General features: G+C 47.4%; 1 protein-coding gene across 1 annotated transcript in view; it reads left to right on the top strand.

The window, feature by feature from the left end:
• The window catches only part of cdh16 (cadherin 16, KSP-cadherin), a 54937-nt gene that overhangs the window by 3984 nt on the left and 31570 nt on the right, over positions 1-19383 (top strand). Inside the window, exons 3-7 of the mRNA XM_067998182.1 lie at positions 3744-3842; positions 4077-4214; positions 6706-6844; positions 12117-12275; positions 16727-16923. Coding sequence (XP_067854283.1) covers positions 3744-3842; positions 4077-4214; positions 6706-6844; positions 12117-12275; positions 16727-16923 — 732 coding nt within the window. The remainder of the gene's footprint in view (positions 1-3743; positions 3843-4076; positions 4215-6705; positions 6845-12116; positions 12276-16726; positions 16924-19383) is intronic.

Raw genomic sequence — 19383 nt, 5'->3', positions numbered from 1 at the left:
AGCGCTTCGCTGCCAATGAAGTAACTTTGAAGTGTGGTCATTGTTGTAATGTAGGAAATGCGGCAGCCAATTTGTGCACAGCAAGATCCCACAAACAGCAATGAGATAAATAACCAGATAATCTGTTTTAGTGATGTTGGTTGAGGAATAAATATTGGCCCAGGACACTGGGGAGAACTCCCCTGCTCTTCTTCGAATATTGACGTGGGATCTTTTACATCCACCTGAGAGGGCAGACAGGGGCCTCGGTTTAACAAAATGAACTTTAATTTCTTCAAACATATGCTGCCTGACTCCATCTTCTCAAATCAGGTGGTCGGCCATAGTTGTGCCGTAGGACTTTGGTGATGTCAGGATCTTCGTTTGAGAAGCACATCCTGTAGTTGAGAATTGCTATTAACTATTTAATTTCATTAATTTATATATGTATACATTGACCCAACTCCTTTTACAAACCATATCCAACTTACCCTATCATGGACTCCAACCCCCCATTTAATCTCCTCCCACGGCCCATCTACACTCTCCCCTATCATGGACTCTACCCCCCCATTTAATCTCCTCCCACGGCCCATCTACACTCTCCCCTATCATGGACTCTACCTTCCCCCCCCCCCTATTAAACTCCTTCAATACCCCCAGATCCAATAGCACAGGAGCTATCATATCCCAATGTAATTTCTCTCCCAGATAAAGACGGGATGGGGCTGGTATTTCAGGTGTTGATACTTTTGACCGAAGCCGGAGAGGAATTTGCTGAACTCGGAGCTGCTTTTGTTTGCAGTGCATTTCCTGGTTGGCGAGCACCTTCCTTCAGCTTGCAGGTTTGATGAGTGAAGCATGTTACAAAACTATTTCCTCTCATTAAGGGAACTGGTTCAGTGAATTCCAAGTGCAGAAACACTCATTTCCCAAAACTCAACCTGACTGACTGAAGAAACAGGAGCTTTTAGTGTCAGCCGTGTCTCCGGGGGTAGCACCCTCTCTCGCCTAATTTATAGAAGGTCATGAGTTCAAATCCTCACTCCAGAGACTTGAACACATAAACCAGGCTGACACTCCCGGTGCCAGTACTGAGGGAGTGCTGCACTGTTGGAGGTGCTGTTTTTTGGATGAGATGTTAAACATCTGCCCTGCCAGGTGAATGTTTAAAAATCCCATGTTGCTATTTCGAAGAAGAGCAGGGGAGTTCTCCGTGGTGTCTTGGTTAATGTTTATCCCTCAACCAACATCTAAAACAAATTATCCGGTCATTATCAAATTGCTGTTTGTGGGATCTTGCTGTGCACAAATTGGCTGCTGCGTTTCCTACATTACAACAATGACTACACTTCAAAAGTACTTCATTGGTTGTAAAGCGCTTTGGGACTTCCTGAGATCGTGCTGTACTGTGTAAATGCAAGTTCATTCTTTCTTTTATATGGGCTGTGGAAGGAGATTAAATGGGTGGGTTGGGGTCCAGTGCAACACAGGTTAGATACAGAGCAAAGCTCCCTCTACACTGTCCCATCAAACACTCCCAGGGCAGGTACAGCACGGGTTAGATACAGATTAAAGCTCCCTCTACACTGTCCCATCAAACACTCCCAGGGCTGGTACAGCACAGGTTAGATAGAGAGTAAAGCTCCCTCTACACTGTCCCATCAAACACTCCCGGGGCAGGTACAGCACGGGTTAGATATAGAGTAAAGCTCCCTCTACACTGTCCCATCAAACACTCCCAGGGCAGGTACAGCACGGGTTAGAAACAGAGTAAAGCTCCCTCTACACTGTCCCATCAGTCTGCCTCAACCAGCCTCTGAAGAGCACCTCTTAGTATACCATTATAAATTCCTTAAATCTCATTCCAGCCATCCTTGTAGTCTCTCACAGTGAGTTTGCTGATTTACTTCTTGTTGTTGCAAGGTTTCGTGCTGCAGAATCAGACCTGCAAGGAACTCAGTTGAAACGATCCCAAACTCTTTTCACTTAGGACTTGCAACCAGAAAAGAAATGGGATAGTGGGCATGATTCTAACCTGAACAAGGGAAAGACAGTGGTTTAACCAATTAATCCACATAGTCTCACACTCCCCTAGGAAGAGCTTTCTCCTTTCTTTTATTCGTTCATGGGATGTGGGCGTCGCTGGTGAGGCCGGCATTTATTGCCCATCCCTAATTGCCCTTGAGAAGGTGGTGGTGAGCCGCCTTCTTGAACCGCTGCAGTCCGTGTGGTGAAGGTTCTCCCACAGTGCTGTTAGGAAGGGAGTTCCAGGATTTTGACCCAGTGACGATGAAGGAACCTGAAGGGGGGTGGGTTAAAACACCCCGGTCCATTGCAAGACCTAAGACCGCCCAATATTGACTGCTTTGATCTCACTGGGACTTCTAGTCATCAGAGAATCATAAGAACATAAGAAATAGGAGCAGGAGTAGGCCATACGGCCCATCGATCCTGATCCTCCATTCAAGAAGATCATGGCTGATCTTCGACCTCAGCTCCACTTTCTCGCCTGATCCCCTTATCCCTTGGTTCCCCTAGAGTCCAAAAATCTATCAATCTCAGTCGTGAATATACTCAACGACTCAGCAACCACAGCCCTCTGGGGTAGAGAATTCCAAAGATTCACAACCCTCTGAGTGAAGAAATTCCTCCTCATGTGAGTCCAAAATGGCTGACCCCTTATCCTGAGACTATGTCCCCTAGTTCCAGACTCTCCAGCCAGGGGAAACAGCCTCTCAGCATCTACCTTGTCAAGCCCCCTCAGAATCTTATATGTTTCAATGAGATCACCTCTCATTCTTCTAAACTCCAAGGAGTATAGGCCCATTCTACACAATCTATCCTCATAGGACAACCCTCTCATCCCAGGAATCAATCCAGTGAACCTTTGTTGCACCGCCTCTAAGGCAAGTATATCCTTCCTTAGATAAGGACACCAAAACTGTGCACAGTGCTCCAGGTGAGGTCTCACCAAAGCCCTGTACAATTGTAGCAAGACTTCCTTCCTCTTGTACTCCAACTCCCTTGCAATAAAGGCCAATGTACCATTTGCCTTCCTAATTGCTTGCTGTAACTGCATGTTAACTTTCTGTGTTTTATGTACAAGAACATGATAGAATCATACAGCACAGAAGGAGGCCATTCGGCCCATCGTGCCTGTGCTGGCTTTTTGAAAATTAGTCCCACTCCCCCTGCTTTTTCCACATAGCCCTTCAAATCTTTCCTTTTCAAATATATATCCACTTCCCTTTTGAAAGTTATTATTGAATCTGCTTCCACCGCCCTTTCAGGCGGTGTATTCCAGATCATAACAACTCGCTGCGTAAAAAAAATTCTCCTCATCTCCCCCCTGGTTCTTTTTCTAATTATCTTAAATCCGTGTCCTCTGGTTACCGACCCTCCTGCCACTGGAAACAGTTTCTCCTTATTTACTCTATCAAAACCCCTCATGATTTTGAACACCTCTATTAAATCTCCCCTTCACCTTCTCTGTTCAAAGGAGAACAACCCCAGCTTCTCCAGTCTCTCCACATAACTGAAGTCCCTCATCCCTGGTACCATTCTAGTAAATCTCCTCTGCACCCTCTCTAAGGCCTTGACATCCTTCCTAAAGTGCGGTGCCCAGAATTGGACACAATACTCCAGCTGGGGCCAAACCAGTGATTTTATTAAAGGTTTACCATAACTTTGTTGCTTTTGTACTCTATACCTCTGTTTATAAGGGTTAAGAAATAGTCACTAAAACGTTTGCTTCTTATCAGGTCATTGTTGTGTTGTCCACACTCAGCATCCTGCTCGCTGCTAGACAAGTGACCGTGCCAGAGAATTACGATGGTGAATTTCCCTGGTTCCTGACGAGGGTGAGAAGCCCCTTTTTTTTAAAAGAGTGGTTGTTGTCGGCTTTGCTCAGTGTGGTCCTGAGCCAGTTTCCATTGACAGTGGGTACTGAGATCAATAATCTCCGGTAGGATGGCAGCAGGGGGGACCTTGTATTTGGCCTCAGTGTCATGGTGGGGTGGGCGGGTGGGGGTCATGAGGGAGGGAAGAGGAAAAAAAAACCACCATCTGTTTAAAGAAAACATTTCTAATTTCAGATTGACACAGGTGTTACTGGCGAATTCAAACTCCATCTTGTCGATGATTACAACGGGACCTTTGGGATTGAAGGGCGAGCCCTGCTCTTCACTCTCATGTCCTTCGACCGAGAAGAGCAAGCTACGTACGAGCTGGAGGTATGTATCTGTAAAGGAGAGGCTCTCGTTCCACGGCAGAGGAGCAAAGCTCTGCACTAGACAGTTACATAGTTACATCCACCTGCATCTCCCACTCTGGTCACATCAGGGAAGAGAACGAAAAAAAATAAAAGAACGTCTTGTTACATAGAATTTACAGCTCAGAAACCAGCCATTCGGCCCATCCGGTCTATGCTCCACACGAGCCTCCTCCCTCCCGACTTCATCTCACCCTATCAGCATATCCTTCTATTCCTTTCTCCCTCATGTGTTTACCGAGCTTCCCCTTAAATGTATCTACACTATTCGCCTCAACTACTCCTTGTGGGAGCGAGTTCCTCATTCTAACCACTCTCTGGGTAAAGAAGTTTCTCCTGAATTCCCTATTGGATTTATTAGTGACTATCTTATATTGATGACTCCTAGTTCTGGTCTCCCCCACAAGTGGAAACATTTTCTCTACATCTACCCTATCAAACCCCTTCATAATTTTAAAGACCTCTATCAGGTCACCCCTCAGTCATCTCTTTTCTAGAGAAAAGATCCCCGGCCTGCCCAGTTGTCTAGGTACAGGCAGGTTCCATCTCCATCCACTCTCATTTCTATTTGGTTTTCTTTGCTCTCTGAAGTTATCACCTCTCATCACCCGTTCACCATTCAATAGAGGCATTTGAAAGGGTGTCACACGAACCATCCCCACCTGGTATTGCCTTATACTTCATAACAAGAAGCAAACCAAGCACTGGGGTTCATTTCTAGAGGGAGAGAATTGAAAAGCAGTGAAGTTATGTTAAACTTGTATAGAAGCTTGGTTAGACCACACTTGGAGCACTGTGTACAGTTCTGGTTTCCATATTATAAAAAAGATACAGAGACACTGGAGAAAGTGCAAAAAAGATTTACAAAGATGATACCAGAACGGAGAGGTTATAACTATCAGGAAAGGCTGAACAGGCTGGGGCTCTTTTCTCTAGAAAAGAGAAGACTGAGGGGTGACCTGATAGAGGCCTTTAAAATTATGAAGGGATTTTATAGGATAGACGTAGAGAAGGTGTTTCCATTTATGAGAGAAACCAAAACTAGGGGCTATAAATATAAGAGAGTCACTAATAAATCCAATAAGGAATTCAGGAGAAACTTCTTTACCCAGAGAGTGGTGAGAATGTGGAACTCACTCCCACAAGGAGTAGTTGAGGTGAATAGTGTAGATACATTTAAGGGGAAGCTGGATAAACACATGAGGGAGAAAGGAATAGAAGGATATGCTGATAGGGTGAGATGAAGTAGGGAGGGAGGAGGCTCGTTTGGAGCATAAACACCGGGATAGATCTGTTGGGCCGAATGGCCTGTTTCTGTGCTGTACATTCTGTGTAATTCTATGATACCTGGGTGCATCCAGATTGGCATCCATTTTGGGACGTTTTGTTTTTCACTAACCTCGGCAACCCAGAATTGGAGGAGCGCAGAGATCTCGGAGGGTTGTGGGGCTGGAGGAGGCTACAGAGATAGGGAGGGGGGGGGCGAGGGGCCACGGAGGGATTTGAAAACAAGGATGAGAAATTTAAATCGAGGTGTTCCCGGATCGGGAGCCAATGTAGGTCAGCGAGCACAGGGGGTGATGGGTTAACGGGACTCGGTGCGAGTTAGGATACGGGCAGCAGAGTTTTGGATGAGCTCAAGTTTACAGAGAGTGGAAGGTGGGAGGCTGGAGAGGAGAGCAAAGCTGTCCAACTCGTATTCTTTCCACAGAGAGTATACAAATTGCCCTATCATTGATCACACACAATTTACTCAATCACTTTAAGAAAAGTTCTGGAATATTTGTCCCTGACTCCAAAAGTCAATCAAGTGCAATCTCAGAAAATATCTATCTAACCTTCAGCATTCATCTCTGATGAGTTGCTTCCCAGAACATGACATCTGCAGAGACTAAGCAGCCCAGGAATTGGACCATGTGCAATAGTCGGTCATGACATCCCTTTGCAAGGCAACAATATGTCAGCCTTGGCTCAGTGGGTAGCACTCCCGCGTCTTAGTCAGGAGGTTGTTGGGTCAAGTCCCACTCCAGAGATTTAAGCATAAAATCCAGGCTGACACTCCCAGTGCAGTGCTGAGGGAGTGCTGCACTGTCGGAGGTGCCGTCTTTCAGATGAGAGGTTAAACTGAGGCCCAGTTTGCTCTCTCAGGTGGATGGAAAACATCGCAAGGCACTATTTCAAAAAAGAGCAGGGGAGTTCTCCCCGGTTTCCTGGCCAATATTTACCCCTCAACCAACGCCTGAAATGGATAATCTGGTCATTATCTCGCTGTTTGTGGGACCTTGCTGTGCGTAAATTGGCTGCGGCATTTCCTACTTAACAACAGTGACTACACCTCAAAAACATTTCATTTGCTGTAAAGCGGTTTGGGGGCAACCTGAGGTTATGAAAGGTGCGATATAAATGCAAGTCCTTTCTTTTTTCTTTCTGATTTTCTTTTTCTTTTGTCCTAGGTGAATGTCACAGACGCTGAGGGAAGGCAACTTGACGATCCCATTTCTATTGCGATCATTGTCAACGATAAGAATGATAATGCTCCACTGTTTGAGCAGGAGAGATTTTTAGCAAGTGTCCACCAGGGATCAAAATCAGGTAACAATACCAGAAAAAGTAAAGTACTGCAGGTGCTGGAAATCAAGAACAGAAAATGCTTGAAGCACTCAGCAAGTCAGGCAGCGTCTGTACAGAAAGGAAACATGTTGATCTTTCTGACATGTTTCTTCATCTGATGGTGACTGACTTGCTGAGCGTTTCCAGCAAAATACCAACCAGCCAATCGCTCAATTAGTCCAACCATCAGCCAAACTAACTGAGCAAAGCAAACCAGCTATTCCACCAATCTAGCTAATCAACTGTTCAATTGAACAAACAAGCAACCCTTCAACTCAACCAACCAACCAGCAAACAAACCCAACCAGTTACCCCAACCAGCCAAACTCTCCAAATTGCTCAACCAGTAACAGGACAGCCCATCAAATTAGCCAGTCGTGGAACTAATCGAAACAACCAGCTGACTATCCCGACCGAATAGCTCAGCTGTTTCAAACAGGACTGACCGAAAGAGCCAGCCAAACAACGAGCCAAACCAGCCAACCAACCGTTCAACTTACACAACCAGCCGGCAAATAAAGGGAATTAGTGGCAGCTGGTGCCGATCCAGGTATTTACACTGGACAATCCGGCCTGTTTCGGGAGGGCCTCAGATGAGACGCTAACTTCAAGGGCGCCCGCCATTTTCAGGCAAGTTTCGGAACCTCCGCCCCCCCCTACCAACCCCAAAAGTCCGCTAGGGTCAACGATGTAAGTGTCGGGATAGCGGACCTGTGGATGTTTAGAGCTACTGGGGGCAGGAGGGAAATTTCCATCACGATCCCATCTGAACTCGGGGCACGATTGCGGGCGGAGGTGGCAGGAAAACGGGCTGGTGAGGCCGATCGTCCTGACCGGGGGTTGCCCTACCCCTGCCCCCTGCCGGGAGCACCACGGCCCGCCCCTCCCCCACCCACCGCAGTGTAAACTACCCTGGACGAGAGGGGAGGGGGGCTGAGGTCCCGGGGGGATGTTTACTCTTTTCCGCCCGTGTCATCGCCGGTTCCCGAGTGGAAGCTCAGTGGGTATCGGACTCTCTCCTCTGAGTCAGAAGGTCATGGGTTCAAGCCCCGCTCCAGAGGCTTGAGCCCCATAATCCAGGCTGACCCTCCCAGTGCCAGCACTGAGGGAGTGCTGCATTGTCGGAGGTGCCGTCTTTCACATGAGATATTAAACCGAGGTCCCCGTCTTCCCCCTCAGGTGGACGTAAAGGATCCCATGGCACTATTTCAAAGAAGAGCAGGGGAGTTCTCCCCGGTTTCCGGGGGCCAATATTTATCCCTCAACCAACATCACTAAAACAGATTATCCGGTCATTATCACATTGCTGTCTGTGGGATCTTGCCGTGCGCAAATTGGCTGCCGTGTTTTCTACATTACAACAGTGACCACGCTTCGAAAAAAGTACTTCATTGGCTGTAAAGCACTTTGGGACGTCCTGAGTTTGTGAAAGATGCCAATTAATTCAAGTCCTTCTTTCTATAATCGTGGGCGTCAAGTGAGGAGGAAAGTGTGGGGAGAACAGGGTGGAAATCGGTTAACTCATTAACCCGCCGATTCAGATGATCGAGAGATAGGACTGAGAGCAGCGTGTGATCTGCAGTCTCTGCCCTCGCCAACCGAGGTCCTCACAGAGTGAAGCGATGGATGGTCAACTGTTAGTGAGCCGGTCGGTTCCATTTTAAGCTCACTTTATCTCTGCTCGTTTTAACTGCTCGATATCTATGGGTGATTTACAACTGCATGACAGCACTCTCATCTATTCCTGGCCAAGAGCGTTTCATATTTGTGTAAAGACACGGATAGTTTAACCCTTTAAAGAACTGAATGCCTGTAGCAGCTTCACCAGCTCATTTCTCCAAATGTTAACGCAAGAACTTGCATTTCTACAGCGCCTTTCATGACCTCAGGACGTCCCAAAGTGCTTCACAGCCAATGAAATACTTTTGAAGGGTAGTCACTGTTGTAATGCAGGGAAACGAGGCAGCCAATTTGTGTACAGCAAGATCCCACAAACAGCAACGTGATAATGATCAGATAATCCGTTGTAGTGATTTTGGCTGAGGGATAAATATTGGCCCAGTTCATTGGGGAGAAGACCCCTACTCTTCTTCGAAATATTGGCCGTTGGATCTTTTACATCCACCTGAGGGGGCAGACGGGGCCTCGGTTTAATGTCTCATCCAAAAGACGGCACCTCCGACAGTGCAGCACTCCCTCAGCACTACACTGGGAGTGTCAGCCTGGATTTTGTGCTCAAGTCTTAGGAGTGGGACTTGGACCCACGACCTTCTGACTCAGAGGTGAGAGAGCTGCCCACTGAGACACGGCTTCTTTTTAAATTCATTCATGGGATGTGGGCGTCGCTGGCGAGGCCGGCATTTATTGCCCATCCCTAATTGCCCTTAAGAAGGTGGTGATGAGCCGCCTTCTTGAACCGCTGCAGTCCGTGTGGTGAAGGTTCTCCCACAGTGCTGTTAGGAAGGGAGTTCCAGGATTTTGACCCAGCGACGATGAAGGAACAGCGATATATTTCCAAGTCGAGATGGTGTGTGACTTGGAGGGGAACGTGCAGGTGGTGTTGTTCCCATGTGCCTGCTGCCCTTGTCCTTCTAGGTGGTAGAGGTCGCGGGTTTGGGAGGTGCTGTTGAAGAAGCCTTGGCGAGTTGCTGCAGTGCATCCTGTGGATGGTACACACTGCAGCCACAGTGCGCCGGTGGTGAAGGGAGTGAATGTTTAGGGTGGTGGATGGGGTGCCAATCAAGCGGGCTGCTTTGTCCTGGATAGTGTCGAGCTTCTTGAGTGTTGTTGGAGCTGCACTCATCCAGGCAAGGGGAGAGTATTCCATCACACTCCTGACTTGTGCCTTGTAGATAGTGAAAAGGCTTTGGGGAGTCAGGAGGTGAGTCACTCGCCACAGAATACCCAGCCTCTGACCTGCTCTCGTAGCCACAGTATTTATATGGCTGGTCCAGTTAAGTTTCTGGTCAATGGTGACCCCCAGGATGTTGATTGTGGGGGATTCGGCGATGGTAATGCTGTTGAATGTCATGGGGAGGTGGTTAGACTCTCTCTTGTTGGAGATGGTCATTGTCTGGCACTTGTCTGGTGCGAATGTTACTTGCCACTTTACAGCCCAAGTTGTCCAGGTCTTGCTGCATGCAGAAACGGACTGCTTCATTATTTGAGGGGTTGCGAATGGAACTGAACACTGTGCAATCATCAGCGAACATCCCCATTTCTGACCTTATGATGGAGGGAAGGTCATTGATGAAGCAGCTGAAGATGGTTGGGCCTAGGACACTGCCCTGAGGAACTCCTGCAGCAATGTCCTGGGGCTGAGATGATTGGCGTCCAACAACCACTACCATCTTCCTTTGTGCTAGGTATGACTCCAGCCACTGGAGAGTTTTCCCCCTGATTCCCATTGACTTCAATTTTACTAGGGCTCCTTGGTGCCACATCGGTCAAATGCTGCCTTGATGTCAAGGGCAGTCACTCTCACCTTACCTCGGGAATTCAGCTCTTTTGTCCATGTTTGGACCAAGGCTGTAATGAGCTCTGGAGCCGAGTGGTCCTGGTGGAACCCAAATTGAGCATTGTTGAGCAGGTTATTGGTGAGTAAGTGCTGCTTGATAGTGCTGTCAATGACACCTTCCATCACTTTGCTGATGATTGAGAGTAGACTGATGGGGCGTTAATTGGCCGGATTGGATTTGTCCTGCTTTTTGTGGACAGGACATACCTGGGCAATTTTCCACATTGTCTGGTAGATGCCAGTGTTGTAGCTGTACTGGAACAGTTTGGCTAGAGGCGCTGCTAGTTCTGGAGCACAAGTCTTCAGCACTACAGCCGGGATGTTGTGGGGGCCCATAGCCTTTGCTGTATCCAGTGCACTCAGCCGTTCCTTGATATCACGTGGAGTGAATCGAATTGGCTGAAGATTGGCTTCTGTGATGGTGGGGATATCGAGAGGAGGCTGAGATGGATCATCCACTCGGCACTTCTGGCTAAAGATGGTTGCAAATGCTTCAGCCTTGTCTTTTGCACTCACGTGCTGGACTCCGCCATCATTGAGGATGGGGATGTTTACAGAGCCTCCTCCTCCTGTTAGTTGTTTAATTGTCCACCACCATTCACGACTGGATGTGGCAGGACTGCAGAGCTTTGATCTGATCCGTTGGTTGTGGAATCGCTTAGCTCTGTCTATAGCATGTTGCATCCGCTGTTTAGCATGCATGTCGTCCTGTGTTGTAGCTTCACCAGGTTGGCACCTCATTTTTAGGTACGCCTGATATTATAGATGCACTTGCTGAAATAGTAAAGGAACTTCATACAAACTTATTAACATATTCATTACTAATATCACACAGCGTGAATTACATGTTATTATGTGTTTAAGAAGGGGACCATTTAACTGTTAGTCACTGCTCATTAGCAGGGTGGATTTCACATTTCACAGTTCACAATCACAACTCTGGCAGTGGTTCAATTTGGCACATGCACCGTCTGGTGTGGTACTGAACCACGCCGGAGAGGGAGATCACATGTTCAGATACCTGGGCTACGGTTAGATAACCGGCCTTTGCCAGGGCAGTCGTTTGAGGTGAGAGAGGCTGCAATAGTCCTCAGTGGCTCTGGGTTAGAAGGAGAGAAACCGCCCAGGGTTCCCGCTCCTGACTGTTATCTGGTGCCTCCCCCTCCGAGACATTCAGGTGTGTGGATGTTGGTTGAGAATGGGGTGCGATGCTCTTATAGCTGAATAGCTAACCACCACTCACTGTCTAAGCTCACACGGGTGAATGAGCATCGGGGTCACTAAGTGACCCCTGAAAATATATCCCAGCAAGGGGATAGGAGGGGAGAAATATGCAGAAAGATATTTTCTTTTAAAACACAGCGAACAATCAAATCCGTTTGGTTTGCAGAGATAACCACATTTGCCCTCTGAACTCCTTGTTTGTTTATTTTCATAAATATAAGAGAGTCACTAATAAATGCAATAGGGAATTCAGGAGAAACTTTTTACCCAGAGAGTGGTGAGAATGTGGAACTCGCTCCCACAAGGAGTAGTTGAGGTGAATAGCATGGATGGATTTAAGGGGAAGCTCGATAAACACATGAGGGAGAAAGGAATAGAAGGATATGCTGATAGGGTGAGATGAAGCAGGGAGGGAGGAGGCTCGTGAGGAGCATAAACACCGGGATAGACCTGTTGGGCCGAATGGCCTGTTTCTGTGCTGTACGTTCCATGTAATTCTATTTTCTGTCGTAGGATACAGAATCTTGTCCACAATGGCCACCGACCTGGACGACCCCTCACTTCCCAGTGCTGACCTGCGCTACGCAATCCTCTCGCAGATTCCGGCACAGCCCTCCGAGAACATGTTCCAGATCGACGTCCTGACTGGCGACATTTCACTGACTGCGGAAGGTAAGGCCTCTCTCTCCCCACCCCATGGCGCAGTAGAAAAACAGCGACTCAGCAGCCAGTCTGTGCCATGCCAGGCTGTGCCATGCCAGGCTGTGCCATGCCAGGCTGGTTTCAGTCCCATTGATGCTCCCCCTTTTACTAAGTCCAAAGCCAACACAGGCGAGGTTTGGTTCAGGGACTTGGAGTGCGTTGCTGATCAATTTTGCAGATGTGAATCGAGGTCTTTAAAATGACGAAGGGATTCAATCGGGTCGATTCCGCTGGTGGGGGAATCCAGAACAAGGGGAATATAATGTTAAAATTAGAGCCAGGCCGTTCAGGAGTGAAATCAGGAAACACTTATTCCACACAAGGGGTGGTGGAAATCTGGATCCCTCTCCCCTAGAAAGGTTGTGGTCAATTGAAGCTTTCAAGACTGAGATCGATAGATTTTTGTTGGGTGAAGGTATCGAGGGATATGGAGCAAAGGCGGGTAAATGGAGGTTGAGATACAGATCAGCCACGATGTAATAGAATGGCAGAACAGGCTCGAGGGGCTGAATGGCCTCCTCCTGTTCCTATGTTTCCAATGTTAAATTCTCGGCTGGGGAACCATGAGCACAGAGCCGGGCCCATCGCTCTGTGGCCTGAGGTCCCAACGCTGCGGAGAGTTCTCCATGATCCGCGCCCTCCAACACTCAGTGAGCCTCTGGAGAGAACCAGTGGGTAACACTGGACCAGTCTACGAAAGATACCTCCCTTCAGGTTTATTCATTCTCTGATTTCTCCTCCCCCAGTCTCTGGAGACAGAGAACATAAGCAAAGTCCATCCTCTTTATCTAAGGAAGGATATACTTGCCTTTGAGGCGGTGCAATGAAGGTTCTCTAGATTAATTCCTGGGCTGAGAGGGTTGTCCTATGAGGAGAGGTTGAGTAGAATGGGCCTATACTCTCTGGAGTTTAGAAGAATGAGAGGTGATCTCACTGAAACATATAAGATTCTGAGGGGGGCTTGACGGGGTAGATGCTGAGAGGCTGTTTCCCCTGGCTGGAGAGTCTAGAACTAGGGGTCATAGTCTCAAGATACGGGGTCGGCCAATTAGGACTGAGATGGGAAGGAATTTCTTCACTCAGAGTGTTGTGAATCTTTGGAATTCTCTACCCCAGAGGGCTGTGGATGCTGAGTCGTTGAATATATTCAAGGCTGAGATCGATAGATTTTTGGACTCTAGGGGAATCAAGGAATATGGGGATCGGGCGGGAAAGTGGAGTTGAGGTTGAAGATCAGCCATGATCTGATTGAATGGTGGAGCAGGCTCGAGGGGCCGTATGGACTACTCCTGCTCCTATTTCTTATGTTCTTATGTTCCGTTACTGCGCCCAAGTCTCCATCCTTCACTGTGACCATACACAGTGAGTATCGGCAAGCTGTTCAACTGTGAGAGCATCAAACCGAGCTCGATCGTGTCTATGCTCAACATGCAGATAAGTGCACTTTCTGGATCTGGGACTGGGCTCAGGATAGGAGCTCAGGCTGATCCTGTACCACCCCCACCCCCAAGATCCTGGTGAAGTGAATTGTACATCGAAACTGCAGCCCAGAAACAGGCCATTCGGCCCAACTGGTCCATGCCGGTGTTTATGCTCCAAACGAGCCTCCTCCCTCTCTACTTCATCTCACCCTATCAGCATATCCCTTCTATTCTTTCTCCCTCATGTGTTTATCCAGCTTCCCCTTAATTGATCTACGCTATTCACCTCAATTATTCCATGAGGTAGTGAGTTCCACATTCTCACCATTCTCTGGGTAATGAAGTTTCTCCTGAATTCCCTATTGCATTTATTAGTGACTCTCTTATTTTTATGGCCTCTAGTTCTGGTCTCCCCCACAAGTGGAAACAGCTTCTCTACGTCTACCCTGTCGAACTCCTTCATAATTTTAAAGACCTCTACCAGGTCACCCCTCAGTCTTCTCTTTTCTAGAGAGAGGAGCCCCAGCCTGTTCAATCTTTCCTGTGTCGGTGCTTCTCCTCCACATAAACATTCACCGTAGCAATCCTCCTGCAATCAGCTACTGAGCTGGGTCTGATCTGTGAGGGTCTGTTCCACACTGGGGCGATTGCACTTAGCACAGAGTTTGACTGCACTTCTAATGAAATCCCAACACTGGCAAGAGCATGACCTTCAGTGAATTAGCAAGGGAAGAACATCAGCCAGGCATGTAATAGAATACTAACAATACCTGCAGTTAAATGGAACCTTATCACAGTGAAACAGCTCCCCGCTTCACACAATGAATTAGTTTTTGAAGTGTGCTGACTGAAGTGTTGTATCATAGCAGGAGATGACTCAACCGTCCTTGTCTATAGCTGTTAAAATGACGTCTACTCGTTATGATTCCTTGATCAAACTTTTACTCACAACAAATGTCATTGCCAGTTGTCATAGCAACGTCAGTAAGCTGTTTCTGAAACAGCCGTCAAGGTTGAGAGGAGTGAGACGCCGTTTCCCTCGAGTGGACGAAACACTTCGTTGGTGCAAAGAAACAGAGGTTGGAAATGGTTTTTGAAAGAAAAAGAAACATTGGCTTTTCACTCCGTTCCTCTGTTCTTTCGAACTGATTCATTTGAGCTATTTGATGAGCACCCTGTGTCGCACTGATTTGCAGATGACACCAAGATTGGTGGCATTGTGGACAGTGAAGAAGGTTATCTAGGATTGCAACGGGATCTTGATAAATTGGGCCAGTGGGCCGATGAATGGCAGATGGAGTTTAATTTAGATAAATGTGAGGTGATGCATTTTGGTAGATCGAATCGGGCCAGGACCTACTCCGTTAATGGTAGGGCGTTGGGGAGAGTTATAGAACAAAGAGATCTAGGAGTACAGGTTCATAGCTCCTTGAAAGTGGAGTCACAGGTGGATAGGGTGGTGAAGAAGGCATTCAGCATGCTTGGTTTCATTGGTCAGAACATTGAATACAGGAGTTGGGATGTCTTGTTGAAGTTGTACAAGACATTAGTAAGGCCACACTTGGAATACTGTGTACAGTTCTGGTCACCCTATTATAGAAAGGATATTATTAAACTAGAAAGAGTGCAGAAAAGATTTACTAGGATGCTACCGGGACTTGATGGTTTGACTTATAGGGAGAGGATGGATAGGCTGAGACTTTTTTCCCTGGAGAGTAGGAGGTTTCGGGGTGATCTTATAGAAGTCTATAAAATAACGAGGGGCATAGATAAGGTAGATAGTCAAAATCTTTTCCCAAAGGTAGGGGAGTCTATAACGAGGGGGCATAGATTTAAGGTGAGAGGGGAGAGATACAAAAGGGTCCAGAGGGGCAATTTTTTCACTCAAAGGGTGATGAGTGTCTGGAACGAGCTGCCAGAGGCAGTAGTAGAGGCGGGTACAATTTTGTCTTTTAAAAAGCATTTGGACAGTTACATGGGTAAGATGGGTCTAGAGGGATATGGGCCAAGTGCAGGCAATTGGGACTAGCTTAGTGGTATAAACTGGGCGACATGGACATGTTGGGCCGAAGGGCCTGTTTCCATGTTGTAAACTTCTATGATTCTATGATTCTATGATTACTATCCATACCTCAAACTCATCCTGGCCTCATCCCCCACCCCCCCTCCTTCTCAGCCCCAGGATTTACTCTCCTTTGTTCTTTTTAACGTGCTTTCTCTTCCAAATATTTTTTTTTGGCTGATCCTTCCACCCATCACAAGGGGGTACATTATCGTCTAATAATAATCTGCCGGAGAGAATCTCCCGCCCTCTGTAGATCCTGCCCAATATCCTTGCCGGTGAAATCGGTGCAGTTAAAATCAGGCCGGTTCTGGAACTGGCGGACAATCCACTCCTCATGAGGACCACCCATGGAGACGAAGAATTTACCCCAAGGTGACAAGATTGGTTTGGATACACATGGTCTTTCAGTATCAATAAATATAGGAACATTAGGAACAGGAGGAGGCCATTCAGCCCCTCAAGACTGCTGCACCATTCAATCAGCTCATGGCTGACATGTACCTAAACTCCATTTACCCGCCTTTGCTTCATGTCCCCGATACCCTTACCCAACAAAAATCGAACAATCTCAGTCTTAAAAAATTCAAGTGACCCCTAGTTTCCACTGCCTTTTGGGGGAGAGAGTTCCTGATTTGCACCACCCTTCCTGATTTCACTCCGAAATGGCCTTAAGATTGTGCCCCCTTGTTCTTGATTCCCCCATCAGAAGAAAGGATCTCTCTGCATCTACCCTATCGAATCCTTTCATCACTTTGAACCCCTCGATTTGATCAGCCCTTAACCTTCTAAACTCAAGGGAATACAAATACTTCCTGAATTCTGCCCCAAACCCGCCCTCCGCACCCTGACCCCGTGCCCTCTTGCCCTGCTTGTTCCAGGTTTCTTTACTCTATTTCTTTCAGAAGTTGTAACGTTCTTGCGTCTGATATTTTCAGGAGCTGCATCGTTGGACTGTAGCATAATTGACCAATATGAGCTGATCGTGCAAGTTAAAGACATGGGGGATCTAAACCAGGGCCACTACGCACGTGCGGGCGTCATAATCACTGTCACAGAAAACGTCTGGGTCCCTCTTAATCCTGTCGCTGTGCGGGAGAACCACGAAGGGCCGTACCCCCTGGTTATCTCAAAGGTAAGGAACCTGCAACTAGAGCTGGAGCACTTGAAAGAGGGACTTGGACTGATATGGGGCCTGTCACCTTTTGGGTTCCGATACTAGTCATTTCCTCGGGTTTAGCACCACCGGAGCTCCCATAAGTGGACCTCAAGACCCTTACGATCCGGAGTGCACCTTTCCTGCTCAATATCTGGGTAAACAGTAGCAAGACCCAGAGATGGGGGGACATGATTGAGGTGTACAAAATTATGAGGGGCACAGATAGGATGGATACTAAGGAGCTTTTTCCCTTCGTTGAGGGTACTATAACAAGGGGACATAGATTCAAGGTAAAAGGCGGGAGGTTTAGAGGGGATTTGAGAAAGAACTTTTTCACCCAGAGGGTGGTTGGAGTCTGGAACTCACTGCCTGAAAGGGTTGTGGAGGCAGGAACCCTCACAACATTCAAGAAGCATTTGGATGAGCACTTGAAATGCCATAGCATACAAGGCTACGGACCAAATGCTGGAATATGGGATTAGAGTAGACAGGGCTGATGGCCGGCGCGGACACGATGGGCCGAAGGGCCTCTATCCGTGCTGTATAACTCTATGACTCTATGACTCTATGGAACATAATCTGTACTATGGGATATCAGCAACTGGAATGTGCTGTAACATGGTTCTCTCATCTTCCAAAAGGAAACTGAATGTAGATTATATCCAAACAAAATTCATCAACTACTTGCATTTATATAGCGCCTTTAACGTGGTAAAACGTCCCAAGTCACTTCACAGGAGCGTAACCAGACAAAAATTGACACCGAGCCAAAGAAGGGGACATTAGGACAGGTGACCAAATCTGTATCTTAACTCCATTTACCCACCTTGTTCCATATCCCTTAATACCCTTACCTAACAAAAATGTAACCCATAGTAACATAGGAACAGGAGGAAGCCTTTCAGCCTCTCGAGTCTGTTCGCCATTCAATTAGATCATGGCTGATCTGTATCTTAACTCCATTTACCCACCTTGGTTCCGTAACCCTTAATATCCTTACCCAACAAAAACTTCAGAGGCGAGAGTGCTGCCCACTGAGATCTCAGTTTTGAAAGCTCCAATTGACCCCCAGCCTCAACAGCTTTTAGGGGGGAAGAGAGTTCCAGATTTCCACTCCCCTTTGTGTGAAGAAGTGCTTCCTGACATCACCCCTGAACGGCCTGGCTCTAATTTTAAGGTTCTGCCCCCTTGTTCTGGACTCCCCCCACCAGAGGAAATAGTTTCTCTCTATCTACCCTATCAAATCCTTTAATCGTCTTAAACACCTCAATTAGATCATTCCTTAATCTTCTATACTTGAGGGAATACAAGCCTAGTCTAGACTAATCAGGAGACAGGGATTATTGCCCATGAGAGGGAACAGAGGAGGCCACAAACGATCACAAATATCAGAATTTAAAGTATGAGAGCAGGTTAAGGGAGTTGCAAATGTTTTCATTGGAAAAAAGATTTTGAGGTGACCTGTGGCGAAGAGTCAAATCCAAGGGGACAGAAGTCAAAATTGAGGAAGTTAAAAAAGAAAAAAAAAGACTTGCTTTCACGACCTCAGGACGCCCCAAAGCGCTTTACAGCCAATGAAGTACTTTTGAAATGTAGTCACTGTTGTAATTTAGGAAACACGGCAACCAATTTGTGCACAGCAAGATCCCACAAACAGCAATATGATAAATGACCAGTTGATCTGTTTTTTAGTGATGTTGGTTGGGGGATAAATATCGGCCAGAACACCGGGGAGAACTCCCTTGCTTTTCTTCAAAATAGTGGCATGGGATCTTTTACATCCGTCTGAGAGGGTAATGTCTGATCCAAAAGACGGTACCTCTGACAGTGCAGCACTCCCTCAGTACTGCACTAGGAGAGTCAGCCTGGATTACAGGCTCATGTCTCTGGAGTGGGACTTGAACCCATAACTTTCTGACTCAGAGGCGAGAGGGCTGCTACTTCAGTTAGAAGTACAAAGGGAAGTCAAGAGGGAACTTTATCAGCCCAAAGGGGTTATCGAGTTACGGAATAAGTTACCAGCGGAGGACATTGAAGTGGATTCAAAGAGCAACTGGATGGGCTTCTGGAGAGAGAAGGGACTGAGGGACATGAGAAGGAAGGGGATGGAAAGGAGGGGGAGGGGGTTGTTTATCAAAGAAAGGGACAAGCTCGGCCAGCCTCATGACCTCTCGCTGGTCTTCCAGTTGTTTGCGTGGCACTGGGATCACATTCCCTTAATGAGCCGTGTGGTGAAGGAACTTGCCGAGATAATGGAAACCTGCTTGAGGTATCAGTTTGAAGGCAGGGTCAGAGAGGGGGAGAAGAGCAGGGTCAGGGGTCAGAGAGGGGGAGAAGAGCAGGGTCAGGGGTCAGAGAGGGGGAGAAGAGCAGGGTCAGGGGTCAGAGAGGGGGAGGAGAGCAGGGTCAGTGGTCAGAGAGGTGGAGAAGAGCAGG

This window comes from Heptranchias perlo, chromosome 16 (genome assembly GCF_035084215.1).
Source record: "Heptranchias perlo isolate sHepPer1 chromosome 16, sHepPer1.hap1, whole genome shotgun sequence".
Taxonomy (NCBI): Eukaryota; Metazoa; Chordata; class Chondrichthyes; order Hexanchiformes; family Hexanchidae; genus Heptranchias; species Heptranchias perlo.
This window is presented reverse-complemented; position numbering and strand designations above follow the sequence as displayed.